General features: G+C 40.2%; 1 protein-coding gene across 4 annotated transcripts in view; it reads right to left on the bottom strand.

Annotated features, from left to right (window-relative positions):
• Positions 1–18263, bottom strand: part of PIGG (phosphatidylinositol glycan anchor biosynthesis class G (EMM blood group)) — a 76278-nt gene that overhangs the window by 40092 nt on the left and 17923 nt on the right. For 3 of the 4 annotated variants that reach the window (XM_070935452.1, XM_070935453.1, XM_070935455.1), the window contains 3 exons: positions 17134–17351; positions 15133–15411; positions 3915–4372 (listed from right to left, as the gene is read on the bottom strand). In XM_070935452.1, coding sequence (XP_070791553.1) covers positions 3915–4372; positions 15133–15411; positions 17134–17351 — 955 coding nt within the window. Of the gene's footprint in view, positions 1–3914; positions 4373–15132; positions 15413–17133; positions 17352–18263 lie in introns of all 4 variants that reach the window. The other variant, XM_070935454.1, reaches the window with a different exon arrangement.

Genomic DNA, 18263 nt, shown 5'->3' with positions numbered 1-18263 from the left:
TCTTTCAGGAAAAGCCTTCTCCATCCATCCATTTGCTCATATAATAAAATTGGCTTTGGGAGCCACCTTCATTAAAGTTAATCAGATTATCATCTGATTAACAGGAAGCTGTACAGGAAGCTGTACAAGTGTGGCCTGTGGGCCACACTTGTTGAATTCTCCCAGGTATATGCAGTGCTCTTTTAAGTGCTAGGCAGAGCTTAAATAAATTTGAAGTCACTGATATACCTTTCTATATCACTGCGTGGTGGCACAGTGGTTAGAATGCAGTACTGCAAGGCTAGCTCACTGCTCACTACAAGAGTTCAATTCTGAGCGCCTCAAGGTTGGCTCAGCCTTCCATCAGGGGTGGGCTGCTGAGGGTTTGCAGGGGTTCGGGAGAACCTCTAGCTAAGTTTCTGTGCAGTTCAGAGAACCGCCAAATCCCACTTCTCGCTGGCCCCGCCCATCCCAGGAGTCCCCACACGGCATTTTGGATGCAGATAAATGCAAGGCGTGCGCAGAGGCTCGGGGAGGGCGAAAAACGGGCCTACCGGAAGATCGGGAAGGCTGGAAAAGGAGTCTGGGGAAGCTGTTTTTGCCCTCCCGGAGGCTCAAACAAAGCCTCCGGAGCCCGGGCAGGGCGAAACCACCACCACCACCACCCCACCGTGGTGCATGAGGCCGACTAGGCCACGCTCACCATGGCTATGCCCACCCAGCAACCGGGCAGAGAACCCCTTGCTAAAATTTTTGAAGCCCACCCCTGCCTTCCATCCTTCCGAAGTCAATAAAATGAGGAGCCAGATTGTTGGGGGTGGCAATATGCTGACTCTGTAAACTGTTTAGAGCAGTAAAGCACTGTGAAGCGGTATATAAGTCTAAGTGCTATTGCTATTTCTGCAAGCAAATCTGATTGCCTCTATTAGTTACACTTGTTATAATAATCACTTTTATAATTCTGGGGGGGAAATGCAGACATTTTCCCATTCTGGAAAAAATATTAAAGAGAAAATTGGCATAAAAATCTTTTAGCCTAAGTAGATCAGTAATATGGAATCAATTGCATTGTGTAAAGGATTATGGGGCATATTGTAGGATGCACAATGCCCAGACTTATGATACTATACCACTATGGTCTAGTAAAATACCTAAAAGTGTGGTTGCAGTTTCAGGTGGGTGAAGAAGGTTCATAAATGGCAGGGAAATTGTCTTTCAAGAAATTTTCCCCACCATTCTCAATCTCACTGAGGAATTCCTGGCAAAGGGAAAATGCTATACCCCTGCATTCTAAGGTAACTGTTGATATGAAAGAGCACAATAGAAATAATTTCCCTAAAAACCTTAGATGAAAATTTAGTGTAAAAAGGGGGAATATCCTTCTATCTATAAAATGGGATTTTCTACTGATCCCTGATATATACTGGGACCAGAAAAAGCAGGTCCAGTAGTACTTTCCTTGGCAGACCTTGGCAGAAAATTTAGTAGGTATTTTAATAGAACCATTCTCCTGAAACCATAGCATCAATCTTCTCTTCAACGTGGCAATCATATCATGCAATTTCCTGCTTCTCAGAAAAACATTGATTACTTTCTTAACAAGCCTAAACCTGATACGTTAACACAAACCTGTATTTTTCAGGATTCCGTATATAACACAACCAGGCGACAAGCTTAACACTGTCTCAGCTTCCAAAAAATCTCACATTTAACCTTTTTTTGGAGGGGGATCTGTTTTTTTTTTTTAATGCCTTTCAAGGCATTATAATTGCCAAAATGTGTGATCAATATCTGCCAAAATCTAGGAAGACAGTTTCAGCTCCTGGCTCCTTTCAATAAGCATCAGCAGTGCAAATAAAGCAAAACAATGCAAAAGGATTCTTTAAAAGGCAGTTTATAAAAAGCAACATAATTTTGCTTTTTGCGTCATAGCAGTTGGGTTGCCTTGGTGCTTGGTTCCCGTTTTATTTTTAGCACAGAGCACACACAGTTTTGAGTCATGGGGGTTCTAGCAATACCTCTCCCTTTCTCGCCACAGACACACAAACACACACACACACATACACAACAAGGTCCACAGGAAACACAGACTTATCTAACCCATTGGTGGGTTTCCACACATGGCTAGCAGCATCCTCAAGTTAGTAAATCACGTTTGCTCTAAAAAGCACATTGTGCCACCAGAACAATGTGCAGCTGAAACATTCTGGTTAAGGACCTGGAATCTTATGTCACACTCGAATATCCCTGCAGCTTCCCTCTGTGGTGAAAAGACACATAATCAGGTAGAAAAGGAAGCTTTAGCAAGATGCAAAGATTCATTAGTTCACGTTATCGGGCTAAGAAATGAAAAAGTTTTAACTGATCCTGAGCCAAACCCCAATTCATCTACTTCTCCTCCACGGAGGTTCTTTTAGGACCTGCTGGTAGATAGAAATAGTAGGAAAAAAGAGGGAGAGGCCAGAATAATCTTATACATTGAGTAAGAAAGCAACTGCTTCTTGGGTTAAGCTTCCCTTCCAAAAGAAAAATTTGCTTGCATTTCAGCCTCAGAACAAGTGAAACAGTGTACTAGCCAATCCCTATGGTGCTGGGGGTGATGGGTTTGGGTGATGGGTATTTTAGTCTGACCCATATCTAGAAGGCATTCAGTTGAGGAAAGCCAAATTCATTTTAAGTCATTGCTCAGCTGGATGGTTATCATCCTCTACTGGTGATTCTTTTCCTCCTCCCTTCAAATGCTAATAACCCAAAACACAGTGCAAGGAAGCAGACAGGGAGGGGGGAAAAAAAGCAGATGCAATATTCATACGTGCAAATCTTGTTCAAGATTTTCAGGCTAAAGCAGAATATGCCAAATAAATAAATAAATCCTATTTTTTATTTAAGAAACAAGGGAAGGAATATACCAAAGCACAGTATAATTAATACACGTTGCAAATACTTTTTTAAAAAACCCTTTTAACCAGAGAATTAAGAACTCTGCTAGCCAGATCTTGTAGTTAAAATTACTAAAAGTTTAAAGTCGTGCTTTCTCTTCCCTCTTATTTGAAAGATTTCTATAGTTTGCTATAGGAACTGATTTTTTTGTTAAATGATTATAATGTATCATGGATGGATGGAGGATGGATGGATGGATGGATGGATAATTATAGATATAGATATTGCCTGATATTCATAGATGATTGATAGCTATAGGAACTACTGATTTTTTTTGTTAAATCATTATAATATATCATTGATAGATTCATAGATATATGATAGATAGATAGATGATAGATGATAGATAGATAGATAGATAGATAGATAGATAGATAGATAGATAGATAGACAGATAGATATTGATTGGTATTCATAGATGATTGATAGCTATAGAAACTACTGATTTTTTAAAAAAAATCATTATAATATATCATGGATGGATGGATGGACGGACGGACAAGCAGACAGACACTTTGCTGCTGAAACCTAAAGACATGGATGAATTCTGATGTTGGACAGAAACCTGCCTAACCTCTGGTGAAATGAGAGTCCATAACTAAAGCAGCACAACTAAGAAAGCCCTTTCTTACATCACTTCACTGGTGAGATATACAGAAAAAATCCCCTCAGTATATCTCATTTATCAAATGTATATGGTCCCCCACCTCACAAAAAAGGGACTCTGGGCCATATACAAGAAGGCTAAAACTCAATTAATATCTACTATATATAAAACACAATTATTATTAAAAGCATTTTAAAATGTTTAAGAACGCAAGGGTAAAAGAGATCGAATATTAGGCAAGGAGCAGATGTCTATAGCAAGGGAGCCTCTTCAGTATCTCACCAGTCCTCTGAGGTCCCCAGGTCTGATGGGACCATTGTTTTTTGAGGGACTGTGTACTTATGTAATAACCTTACGCAATCTAAATAACAAAAAATCAAATAGGTACCTTGTCAGCCAATGTCCAAAATCTGGCCTATGGGCCCACTGGACTCCAGTTTGATTCAGTGAACGAAGCACTCTACAAATGATAAGAATGAGCCACGGAGTCGCTAAGGCCATCCACTTCTCAAAGGTATTCACGCTTACAGGGTTGTCCCCTCTGCCCATCTTCAGCTCATCCTCTGTTATTTCAATATCACTTCTGTAGTGGGAAGGAGTTTCTTTCATTTCTTCTGCTTTTGCCTTGCCCGTGGTGGGGATCTGCAGATCACCGTCCTTGGTCAAGAAATAGTGCCTGCAGATTTTTTGGCAGAGGGCAAGGCAAAGGGTATTGATCAGGAAGTACCAGGTTTGGTGTTCTTCTTCAATAAAGCTGCTGGCACCCAGACTTGAAATATGGCCAATGGTACCTGCCAGGATCAGCACATCTAATTCAGACCAGCTGGAAGGAGCAGCAGGTGGATTCTGCAAAGAGAAATATATATATATATATTTTTCTTGGGGATATAATTTGGAAGAATCCAACATATCATTAAAATCAGCTGGGTATAGTTCCTTCTTCAGTGACAACTGTATTTTTGTGGTATTTTATGTAACTCCTCTTCAATCCTGATCTAAAGCAAGGTTAATTCAGCATTGCTGTCAACACTGTTAATTGTGCCACTGAAACTACAGTACGTTCTCTTTCAAGGGCTGTGATGCAGCTTCCTGCAATGACTTATGAAACATTTTTAAGGTAGATTAATTTTATATCATGACAACAAACAAATCACATGAAAATGAGAAAACTTTTAGCAAAATAGATAAGTCAGGATCTCTTCTTGCCTGTCCACTTTCCAACATATTTGAAAGTTTGAAGAAAAAAATTACATCTCTCCCATGGAGGGATGGGTACACTGCTGAAATTGAGTAACAAAGTGGACATTCCAAAGGTGCTTTTCCAAAAGGCAACTGGACTTTCTTGGGTTTTTTTCTTTTCCTTGCATAAGTTTCACTTCTCATCCAAGAAGCTTCTTCAGCTGTGAAGAACCGAAGAAGCTTCTTGGATGTGAAGCGAAACATTTTCAAGGAAAAAGATAAGAAAATCCAATTGCCTTTTGGAAAAGCACCTTTGGGACAATAATGACCTGGATCATTGAGAATCTCCACAGAAAACAGAAATGGACATTTTTTAATGACACATATCTTGTTTGTGGTTGGATGTTTGGGGATATCTTAAGGCTAAAAGCAAAATATTTCCATTTGGGGACTTAACCTCAAGTCCCCAAAATGAGCAAAACAATAGGCTAGAAAATTCTCAGCCTCTTCCAATGCCATTAGCATATCCCTGGAAAGCTAGGACAATAAGCTGCAACTCCCACCTCAGAAGAAGTTGATCATCTTGACGTAGATTAACAGCAATCATAAAAAGAATGGTGATGTGCAAGTTATTATCTTGCCCCTCCCGAAAGTGTGGCTTTATTTCAAACAAAAGTGTTGTGCAAGGTTGCCGCAAGAAATATACATTTTATATGCTAATCACTCTAGAGCATTGAACACACAGATAATTTAAAAAAAGCTAACCCCTTCAAAAAATCCTTGGCGCACCGTCTTCAACAAATTGAAATACACTTTGTTGCACAAAAAACATGACGACTCAGGTAAAAGGCAATCAAGTAAAGGAAAAATGCAATCAAGTAAGTTACAAGCAATGGCATGTGTAGAATAATATGTTTCAAAATGTAAAGATAATCAGAAACGATCCGGAAAGAGTATTTTGTCAATTCAAACATCAGCATTATTCCACAGAAAATCAGGCAGCTCATTTCACGAAGATTTAATTATATCAAAGCACCTTGATGTAGATATTGAAAATAGAAGGTTTGGAGGATAAACCAATCAGGTGCTACTCACCAGTGGTGGGATTCAAATAATTTAACAACCAGTTAATGACTGGTTGGGTGGGCGTGGCCATGGCCAGGGGATGTGACAGGCAGCACTTGGCCTCCTGCACCCCCGGGGGCAAAAACAGGCCGTGGGGGGGCACCATCACCCCCCCGAGCCCTGTTTTGGGCCTAGTAGGCCTCCCTGCAGCCTCCTGGGAGCAACTGGAGTGGCTAAAGTAGCATAGGATGAGACAGGATGGAAATAAAGAGAAAGCAGGATGCTTTTAAGGCAGGTCAAATTTTTCAACTTTCAACTTCCAAGTATTAGGGGTGCTCAAAAGTTGCAGCATGTCTTGGGGATTGTAAATATATTTTGGTTACCGTATTTTCCGGCGTATAAGACGACTGGGAGTATAAGACGACCCCCGACTTTTCCTGTTAAAATATAGGGTTTGGGCTATACTCACCGTATAAGACTACCCCTCTTCCAACGCACACCAAATAAAAATTAAAAAACATCAACTGGCTCACAATGTGAAAGCAGCTGTGCTAGATCCAAAATGGCCCCTGCAACAAGCAGGAACCTCACACAGCCACAAAAAGCCCAAAAAAAACAACTTTCACACTTTACACACATAAAATTCCACATACAGCTTTGTGAGATTTTGTGTGTTTGTGTAGTTAGAGTGAAACACTACAGAAACACACTAAATCTCAGAAAGCTGCACAAATATTATTTTATTTTTATTTTTATATGAAAACTAAATTTAAAACTTCCTAAACTTTAAATGGCTAGGTCTAAAAAAGAACTAAAAAAAAACCCAATTAACTATTTTTTTTTAAAGCTCCCAAAGGGGAAAAAAACTTACCCAATAGAACAGGGGTCTCCAACCTTGGCAACTTTAAGACTTGTAGACTTCAACTCCCAGAATTCCTCAGCCAGCCTTGTTTTGCTGGCTGAGGAATTCTGGGAGTTGAAATCCACAACTCCTGCCTGCTTGATTGCAGGCAGGGAGTGGCTTGCTGATGGAATGGATTCAGGCAAGCGAAGCAAGGCAAGTGTTGCGATTAGCAGCTAAGGTAAGCAAGCTGGAGGGGGAAAACTTTTTTCCTTTTACATGGCTCTGGCATCTCAGCTGAGTTGCCTGATTAGCAGGCAAAGCTGGGATCGTCAGAGCCATTTAAGGCTCGTCAGAGTCTTTCGGGCTGGTCTGCCTGGTTACAGGAGAACGACACCCGGCGTATAAGACGACCCCCGACTTTTGAGAAGATTTTCATGTGTTAAAAAGTCATCTTATACGCCGGAAAATACGGTACTTTAATATAATTTAGATGTGCTTGGTAAGTAACTACATAAATATAACTTTTTAACATTTTGTTTGCTTTATTTATACAGGTCACATGTGAGACAGAAAACAAGTTCCTTATCGAACAACAATTGTATGGCGTCAAAAGCGCCTTGTTTTTGTTTGTTGAGACTTTCTAAGATAGCTGGAAACCTATGGATTGGTTCAGCAATCACACACTCAGTTGTGCCTTTAACATTGTTTGTTTCCAAAATATCTTCTTTGAGAGCTCTAATGAAGTATCTGAGATGCAGGAATGCTTTGATCCTCATCTTAAGTCCTGATGTCAAACTCAAGCTCATTAATTCTTTTGTACCATGTTTGTCCTACACAGAATCCACAATAGCACTTCTGTCAGATTGTGACACATACAGTATCACATTAGCGGAAGGACGTGTGAAGGTGCCTCTAATTTTGTGCGTAAAGTTGTTAAGCCTATGATAATGCTGTTGATGTAAATGTGAGGGTAGCATAGATATCTTGGTTTGGTTTCCATGTTAGAATCATTGTCTGTTGTTGCTTGTGAGAATCTGCTTCAAGTTGAGTGATAGTCTGTGTTAAAGTATTGGGCTGCAACCTACCTAAGAAAGCAGTGTGTCTTTATCTAATATGGGCTGTAGCTTCTTCATAATGTATTTTGTGACCTGTGGTCTATAAGTGACTATCAATGGTATTCTTTTGTCCTGTTTCTATGATCTGTCTTTTAATAGACAATTTCCACCTCTCTGGAAAGTGATCTAGCTCTGCTTATTTTCTATTGATATCGTGAATTGGCAATTTAGATTCCTGAATTCCATCAGTTGATCATCTGTGTTAAGTGAGATAGAACAAATGCATTTGTAGCCTAGAGCCTACCTATATATATGGCAGATTTGATATATCTGGATGGAAGTTGGAAGCATGTAGGTAAGCATGGTGATCTGGAGGTGGTGTGGCCTCAGAGCTACCCTCCAAGATGCTGGTGGATCATGTCCCACTGGTACCACACCTGATGATTCAACAGCCGCTGAATCCAATACCGATATCTGCTCAGGCCAACACTGGTGCCAACAAGCAGGGAAAACATCCCTGGACTAAGAATCGTACACTTCAGCAAAGTAAGCGCCTCACAATCAAGTGGCAAGATGCTGACTCTACAAGCAAAAGCAATGCCTCATTATTATCAACTGCTGAGTAGGGAAATGCTCTCATGCGATTCATTTCCTTGGGTCCAGATGCTAAAAGTGTCATCAATGAATCCCAGATAATGGAGTATTTTCAACGGCTAGGAGTTGAGAAAATGTTTTAAGTGACTCATGAAGATACTTGCATATTTATGGAACCACTTGTGTATCCATGGCAGTGCCACTGATTTGCAGGTGTGTTATTGCCAGCAGTGACTAAATTATGGATGAATACAAAGTCATGCAGTCTGTGACAAGGCCTGTTACACTGAAATTACTGATGGTATCTGGATGGCTTGAAGCCCATGTCTATGAAGGATGGGGGTATATTATGCCATAACATCTGTGATGGGTAGAATGGTATTGTTAAGAAGATTGCCAATAGATTTCAAACTTCTTAGGAAGCCTGTGGTGTCTCTTATGCAGCTGACAGCATTTGCTGAATAAATTCTCAATATTGTATAGAATTCATGAAACCCAATATTCCAAGCCATAATGATTCCACTGCTTAGGATTGGGAATGGAATCGCATGTATGGCATAGCTTGTGTATCTTGGGAAGTAGGTACAAGATACTTAGATGCTCCAGGGGTGTCTCCATGTAGATATGGTCTTCTATCACTGTTCACTGCAGTATTACTGTAGCTATGTCCAACCTATCAATTCTATTGTTATATACACCCACAAGTATCTAGAAGAAACCAGTTCATAATTTCTAATATATATCAATGCAAGTTTGTTTGCTCATTGCTTGTCAATGAACTTTTGAGGGATTCTGTCAGAGAAACACTATTTAAGATGTTCCCCAGAATTAACAAAGCAGAAATCATATATATATCCTTTTCTGCTGCTTCAAATCTTATTGGCAGCTTGTGCCCACATTTGGAAAAAATCTGTTTTTCCCAAACCTTTTTATAGAAGATCTGGAAATGAAAGCTAAAACCTCATGTTTTCTTCACTGGTACTTCTAAAGATGATCCAAATGATCTAAGGGGGATAGTTGAAGTTTTAATTATACAGTATATGGGGCAGGTGATTAACTGCTATAGTGCCAAATGCTAACCAACTGCACTTAATGTCAAGCCTGAATTTGATTGGGATGTGGGATTGTTTATATCCTTGGTTACTCTGACATGAATTCAGTTTGACACAGTTTGGAGCTGAAGGCGAAAGAGCCGAGGAGGATAGAGTCTTCAGCCAAAACAACATAACTAGCTGATGAGTCAAGTACATTCTAACAGCTGGCTGGCCAGAGGAGGAGGAGAGAAGTTGCCAAGCAACCAACTCTCATCTTGGTTGGACAATGTGACAGATTGTTTTGGAAAATTGAGAAACTCTTACTTATTCTGGGGTGGAAAGCATGGGAATTTTCAGTACTGGCTTTCCACCAGTTTGTGCCAAGATGATGTATCTAAATGAATTTGTTCTTTGAGGAAACGAAATGCCTTGGTGTTGTGGTCCGTCAGCAGCTTGCGGAGTTGGCAGCGGAGTCGGACAGTGAGGAGGCAGGGGAGGACAATGGGCCAGTCCTGGAGTCAGGGGAAGGTCTGGATGAGGGCTTTGCGTCGGAGGTAGAGATGGGGCCAGGGCCATCTGGAAGCAATGTATGGACTCCAGAGCCTCCAGAGGCAGATAGCAGAGAGGAAGAGGAACAGGAGGAGCCTGTTCCTAGTGCACGCATGCGAAGAGCTGCCAGAAGGCAAGGGCAGCTAAAGCAAAAAGGACAACTCGGGAGTAAGGCCAGGAGATGATGGCCCCTCCCAGAAGGCTTAAAAGAGCAGCAACGGCTCTTGGGATCTTTGTAGGAAAGCAATGTTGTTTCTTGTCGGCGTCTCTTGCTTCTGAACTTCGTGGGGTATTTTTTTGCCAAGAAAAGACTTTGGCAGAGTGCCAAAGAATACAAAGGTTGGTGATAAGGCCAAAGGACTGTTTATGAAGAATTTGTTTTGGAATTAATTTGGACTAAGCTGAGAATGAAGTAATTCTCAGCTGTTCTAATAAAATATGTTTGTTTAGGATTGATTGTATCTGGTAATAACTATCATATTTTTCGGAGTATAAGACATATCTTTTTCCCCCCTAAAAGGGGGTGAAAATTTAGGTGGGTCTTATACACTGAATGTAGCCCCACTCACCCACTGGCCCCCATCCTTTAGCCTCTGCCTCGCAGCAGTTACCTCCTTGCAAGCAAACAGCAAGAAAAAACAGCTTTCAGCTTCAGCACAGCCTAATTAGCACAAGTTGATTTGATCGGTCTCCCGACTCTCACCTGATTTGCTCTCAACTGTTTTGGGCAGGGCTCTGCTGCTTGCTGCAAAGAGGTAAATTGCTGGAACAGTTTTTTTTTTTCCTTGTGCTAATCAAGCTATGCTGAAAATAAAAATGAAAGTAAACCAGGCTGTTTGCTGCAACGAGGCAAAATTGCTCAGAGACAGAGGGAGATTTCTTTTTCTTCTTTTTCTCACCAAAAAAAGTAGGTGTGTCTTATACTCCAGTGCGTCTTATACTTCAAAAAATATGGTACTTGGGCCTAGGTCACAACACTTGGAGTTCGATTTGTGATGGATGCATTACTTGGAACCTGACACTTAGTGGGTAGCCCTCAATGAAACTACATCTACATTAAGAAAAGCATTAAGTGGGATACCTCAATGTCCTGTCTTGGGCCCAAGGGGTGTCAAACTCAAGGCCCCTAGGCTGGATTCGGCCTGTGGGGTGCTTAGATCTGGTCCATGGGACTGGCCTGGAAATAGAAAAGGACTGGCCCGTGGAGCCTCTGCTAGTGAAAATGGGGTACGGGAGGACCACATGTGGTCCCCTGAGCCCCGTTTTCAGCCTGGACAGCCTCCTGCAGCACTCTGCCAGCGAAAACGGGACAGCAGTGTGTTGAAGCTGCCAAAAAGTCAGTGCAGTCCTAGGCTACATCAACACAGGGAGAGCATCAAAATCATGAGACATGATAATACTACTCTGTATTGTACTGGTGGAGCAATAGTTGGAAACGTCATCCAATTCTAGTCATAATACAAAAAAGATGCTGGGACTCTAGAATGAGTGCAGAGAAAAGCAAGAAAGATAAAGAGGTTTGACTCGTATGATGAACAGTTAAGAGAACTAGGTATATTTAGTCTAATGAAGAGAAGGATTAGGGGTGACATGATGATTGTCTTTTGGTACATGAGGGGGAAATCACAGAGATTAAATGGTTGAAATACTCTAAAACACCTGACAGCAGAACAAGAAGCAATGGGTGAAAGCTCATTAAAGAGACATCCTACTTGGAACTAAGGAGAAATTTCCTGATAGTGAGAGCAATTAACCAATGGAATAAATTGCCTTCTAGAATTGTGAGTGCTCCATCACTGGAGGTTTTCAAGAAAAGATTGGACATCCATTTGTTAAAGACAGTATAAGGACTCCTGCCTTGGGTTAGCAGACCTCCAAAGTTCCTTCCAGCCCTGTGATTCCAACCCATCCCATTCCATTCCATCCTGTCCCATCACGTCTCATCTCGTCCTGTCCCGTCCCATCCTATCTCATCCTGTCCCACCCCATCTCATCCCATTCCATTCCGTTGGATTTCCCTACTCCACTCCCTATTCCATTCTCTATTCTATTTCCTATTCTTATTCCTTGAAGGTAGGTAGATAGGTAGGTAGGTACATAAATAGATAGATAGACAGACAGACGATAGAGGTGTGTATGTGAGACAGAGAGAGAGAGAGAGAAAGAGAGAAGTTTAAGTATTGCATGAGCTAAAAACAAAAAGAATCACTCATCTAGTTCAAAGGAAAAAAACTATATTATTCTATATTCAGTTACTAATACATAAATGCATTTTAAAATAAAAACTACTTTTAAAAGTCGTTTGCTCAATTTCTCATTAATTTGAAGTCTAATTTATATGACAGCTACTTAGTTTCCATGCCTTTTCCCACATAGATAAGAACTGCTGAAAAGCAGGCTCAAAATTTAAGATCTTGTATTTCTTTTCCCCTTTCCCTTATTACAGATTTTTGTAACATATTGCTTTTATATGAAATTATCTTCGAGGCAGTTTGCCATAAACTGCTTGTTAAAACAGTTACATTTCATCCAGTTAAGCTACAATCTGAGAAATGCCACTTCAAAACTTATTATTTGCTCCATTATAAAATTGGATAACATGGATTAGTGGAAAAAATAGTTTCATGCAGTGATCCCCCCCCCCGCAAAAAAAAAAAGATTAAAAGATGCCCCTTGAAGCTCTGTGCAGCAGTCACACCAGCAGCATCCTGAAACTAATCTTCCTGACCTAGGCTTAGATAATTTAATCATTAAAACTAACCACATCTTACCCTTTAGGCAGCAAGCCTTCCTAGCTATAACAAATCAAAATTCAAAATTAGTTAAGTTCAGAATATCTTTAACTTCCACCGGACTGCAACCTCATTCACAAGCAGACATGTCCAAAAAATTGTTAAATTTATGCAGGCAAATAAGCAGGATTTGTCAATGCACAAATTCAGCTTAGGATGTAAGAACCACCACCAAATGGCCATCCTGAATTTACAATGTATACTATACATTGTAGAGCATCCTTTCAACATACTATATATACACTACATTGGAAAGGTATCTAGAACTGGGCGTTATGGATTCTGAAAGAAAAGAAGGTAATACAGGTTGGCCTCGACATACAACCATGATTGAGCCCAAAATTTATGTTGCTAAGTGAAACATTTGTTAAGTGAGTTTTGCCCCATTTTACGAGCTTTCTTGCCATTGTTAAGTGAATCACTGCAGTTGTTAAGTTGATTCACAGATGTTAAGTTATGAATATGGTTGTTAAGTGAAACTGGCTTCCCCACTGACTTTGCTTGTCAGAAGCTCGCAAAAGTGACATGACCCCGGGGCATTGCAACCATGATAAATATGAACTAGTTGCCAAGCATCCAAATCTTGATGATGTGTCCAATGGGGTGCTGCAATGGTCATTAGTGTGAAAAATGGTCATAAGTCACTTTTTTCAGTGCCATTTTAACTTTGAATGATCACTAAATTAACTGTTGTAAGTCAAGGACTGCCTATACACATGGCCTTTCCTATATGCTAGACTGGATGAATGTTTTGTGTAATTCAGAATGGTCCTTTTGATTGTTCTTACTGTAACAAACTAGGCCTCATCAATCACTGCAGCACACCAGATTGTCAAGGAAGAATATAGATCATACTGGAAAAGAATGAGTGAGTTACAAAATGGATACAAGCATGCTTTCAAAACAAGTCTTCGCATTAGAGCTTAAGACTAAGGCCTTACTCAAATAATGGGAGTAACTTTAGAACTTAACTCACCTTTGAATCCTTACTGAAATCTATACTTTCACAGAAACAACTTGGTAGGACATCTTAATTATCCAACAACACAATAACTATATCTTCAAGATTATTTTGCCACCTTCTTTAAAGAGACCAACCATTCTGAGAGATACAGAAGTTGTAGGAAATTCCATAATAATGTTTGCAACATTACTGGGATTGGATTCACACAAATCATATTAACAGCAAGCCCATTAAATGAAGCTAAATGTAATTTAGTGAGGAATTAATTCACAATTGATTTCAGTAGTTCTGTTCTACTATACTATGTTGCATATAGTATGCCATGATAGAAAATCAAGAAGAGCACAAACAGTTCAAAATCAATGTGATCAATTGGACACACTTGGCTTTGCTTGTTTTTGTAGCAACCTGCCAATCAAATCTGCAAGATGGCTGAGGAGATCTTTCCTTGAGCAAAAATAGGAGTATGATTACTAAAACAGTTCTATTATTGAGGCTGTAAGTGGGATTGACATTTTATGCAGGATATGCAGGTATTCTATTATACATTAATTAATAAACATGAAGGGTCACAGATTATAGAGGAATCAAGGTATAATTCAGATCAGATTTCAATTCCAGAGAAAGCCTTGGCTGTTTTTATTTTAAATGTATACATGGCAATTAACATTTCACTAGCAAGAAAGAATGCCTACTATCCACAATTGCAAGTTGACTGATGAGGTCACATAACATAAGGATTATGTACAAAAATATTTTTTAAGGAAAAAGGTGATTATATTAGATTGTATGGCTCAATATTAATATTCTAATTGCTACCGTTTGCCAGGAGTTACTTTTCCCACAATTTAGAAAGAAGCCGAACTCCTTATGATTCTGCAACAACTTAAACTGGACTTAAATCTACTTAAATTTAAATCAACTTAAATCTACATACGTATTGTTTGATCTGTTGTGGTCCGCCAGCAGCCTGCAGTGCGGTCAGACAGTGAGGAGGCTGGGGAGGACAATGGGCCAGTCAGGGGAAGGCCCAGACGAGAGCTCTGCATCTGAGGTAGAGATGGGGCCAGGGCCGTCTGGGAGCATTGCATGGACTCCGGAGCCTCCAGAGGCGGACAGCAGAGAAACAGGAGAAGCCTGTTCCTAGTGCACGCATGAAAAGAGCTGCCAGAAGGCAAGAGCAGCTGAAGCCTTACTCCGACTCGGGAGTAAGGCCAGAAGATGATTGGCCACTCTCATAAGGCTTAAAAGAGCAGCAACGAGAAACTGTTGGGAAACTGAAAACCAGGGAAGCAGGAAAAATGTGACTTAGACTTTGCCCTGTTCAAACTTTCTCCAGCTTCTTTGTGAGAAAAAAAGTGCCTGTGTTTTCTCCTTTATAAAAGAGTAAGGGAACATTGAAAAAGATACTGTGACTGACAGCAGGCAAAATGGCACAAGGAAAAAGGAATAGTGCGTAGATCCTCCCTAGAAATATAAATGAGCAACTGGTAAGAAATTATTTATTACATTCCAGTATTTTTTTTTTACCTTCAATGGTTGTCTTGAATTTATAACCCGCATTTCCAGAAAGGAAATTATGACCCAAAAAAGCCCCGAAGTCAGCATGATAATTCCAGTTGCCATAATCCAGGGAATTCTGCAAAAATAGCATAAGCTTTCCGTGGAGGTGCACACAACTACATGAATGGCACTCCATAAAAGGCACATCAAGTAGAACATCAGAGAATAGAAAGATGAGTTTGGCATCTCAAATTTAGCTCTGCTGCTCAGGGCTTTTGGAAGGCTCAGTAAGAGTAAGAACAGCACCTATGTGGGGGACAAAGAGAAACACAGTCAAAATCTAGTCTACAACCCAACAAGAGGCAGAAATTACACACTATCTCATATTACAGCTAGGGTGCAGCCTGACTCAGTCATTTCTCTAACCATCCAGCAAATCAAGCAGACCCATTAACATGTAACACTGTGTATTGTCAAGTTTTTTACATACCTCTGTAATACCTTGCAACAAGCAAATACAGGTAGCCCTCGACTTACGGCCACAAATCAGCCCAAGATTTCTGTTGCTAAGTGAAATAGTCATTTAAGTGAATTTTGTCCCATTTTACAACCTTTCCTGCCACAGTTGTTAAGTGAATCACTGCACTTGTTAAATTAGTAACAAGTTTGTTAAGTGAGTCTGGCCTCCCCATTGACTTTGCTTGTCAGAAGGTTGCAAAAGGGGATCACAGGGCCCCAGGTCACCACAACCATCATAAATATGAGTCACTTGCCAAGCATCTGAATTTTGATTGCATGATCATGAAGATGTAGTAACACCCTTAGGTATGAAAAATGGTCATACGTCACTTCTTTTTCAATGCTGCTGGATGGTCATTAAATGAACTGTTTTAAATTGTGGGTTATCTGGTCCGCAGAGTGCTTAGATCTGGCCCACGGGGCTGCCCTGGAAACAGCGAAGGAATGGCCCCCAGTGCCTCTGCCAGCGAGACCAGAGCTTTGGACCTGTTTTCACTGGCAGAGCGCTCAGCCCACCACAAGCACTCTGACACGAGTGGCTCCCCCACCCTGGCCACACCCACCCTGGTCCACAAGGTCGAACACAACCCTGATGCAGCCTTCAATGAAACTGAGTTTGACACCCCTGATCTACATGGACAGGTCAATTGTGGTAGCTAATACTTTGTCCTTTGGTGACTGTGAGGTTCTGGAAACTGAACCTTGCCCTTTTTGTGGTCCCTGTTACTGTTCCTTTCTCTCTCTCTCTGTCTCCTGGTATGATTATATAGAATAATGTCTTTTCTCATACCTCCTTGTGAATCCTGGTACTGTTTGAACTCTAAGTAAAGTTTATGCTTGTTTGTATGAGGGTTCCTTAAGAGGGGAAAATGACTCAAGAAGGGAGGAAGAAAGGAGAAAAATGAAGATAAAAAGATAAAAAGGAGAGAGGAGACCAGTTACTGTAAAAGTAATCACAAGACCATCTGATAATTTCTATTCTTTACCAGGTTTTTTGTTGCAGAGAGTAACTCACACCACACAATGATTCCTTGCCAAGTTCACAGACAAAAAGTTATCTACAACAACTTTTGGGAATCTGGATAAAATGTCCCACCCTAAATCTAATCAGAAAGCCTTGTGTCGAGTTAGGTTTGGCTCAGAGCATCCACCAAGTATAAACACTACAGAACTATGCAAATTAAGTAACAGGTCGAATGTGCTGCTTTATCAAAGTAAGGCTTGGTTATCATCCCCACAAGAGATCCATACAATTCTCATACTCCAGCTCTTCTGCAAATCTCTGAAAAACTGGTTCTGCTTCCAGGCCTGGGATTATGATGGCTGGCAATCATGTTAGTTTTCTTTTGAGACGCTGGTTCTTTGTTCCAATACTCCTTTTTTTTCTTTCATTTTACGCTTTCCTATCTTTGGATATGGAAGCCATTCAGAAACTCAGGGAGTTGGGTGGCTTTTAAAACCAATAAATAATAAATAAACAAGTAAGTAAGTAAAAAAATCAGTCCATACCTCCAGAATAATCATGGTTCCTATTATCATTGAATATATGTCATACTGGGCCACTTGCTTGCTTAAAGAAGAGCTCAGGATCTTGAGAGCTTCCAAATATTGTTTTATGATTTTTTTGCTCAAATTTGTGACAACTTGTGTATTACTGTTGTTCACATAGTATTGAATCCAATTCCCATGAGCTTTTTCTGCCTTCGTAAACATTTCAAATCCAGGATCTAATAATAAGAGATGAAAATGCAGATAGAACATTGTATTTTAATATAGAGTTTAAACTAAAGCTTTCCCCGTAATGTTTAATCAGTTATTTTTCTCAATGTATGGCTAGTAGAATGAACAACAGTGGACTAGATCACCCACGGCTCCAAATACTTATTCAGGTAGTCTTTACTTACCAATGGTAATTGGGACTGGGTACTCCATCACTAAGCAATGTGTTCCCGTTAGAATGGTAATTTCAGCAATTTCAGTTGCCTTTCTTAGGTGAATCCTGCATGTTCACAGTGTCCCATTATCATGAGATCACCATTTGCAATCTTTTGCTGGCTATCTCACTGGCTTTCTTTGTCGAAAGCCAGAACTGAAGGTTGCAAACAGCAATTACATAATTGCGAGACATTGCAATGTCATAACTGTGAGGCATAAACAAGCATCTGATTGTAATTATGTGATCTCAATGACATGATGGCTTACAGCATCATAAATCTCCTTGTTCCAACACTGCTGAATGACGAATAGTTATTGAATAACTGTTCAACATTAAATTTAGGCGCCTGGTTTAGCTCAACAGACAGAAGCACTGTAATTTAACACCAGCTGTCTGCAATTAAAGAAAGATCGAATCTCGCCAGACTCAAGGTTGACTCAGCCTTCCATCCTTTCTAAGGTAGGTAAATTGAGGACCCAGTTTGTGGGGGCAATAAGCTGACTTTGTATAAATATACAAAAGTATGAAGGCTATTGCTTAACGCACTGTAAGCCGCCTTGAGTCTCCGGAGAAGGGCGGCATATAAATCAAATTAAAAAAAAAAAAATGGGGACTAACTATACTGCATAATTTTGTGTGACAAAGGACATAATAAATACTAAAAAAAAAGCAAAACAGTATTGGGGGCAAATCCAACAAGCAA

The sequence above is a fragment of the Pituophis catenifer genome, unplaced genomic scaffold (assembly GCF_029215685.1).
Source record: "Pituophis catenifer annectens isolate HBS135680 unplaced genomic scaffold, rPitCat1.0.hap2 SCAF_2, whole genome shotgun sequence".
NCBI lineage: Eukaryota > Metazoa > Chordata > Lepidosauria > Squamata > Colubridae > Pituophis > Pituophis catenifer.
Note: the sequence above shows the minus strand (reverse complement) of the source record. Positions and strands in the feature narration are given on the sequence as shown.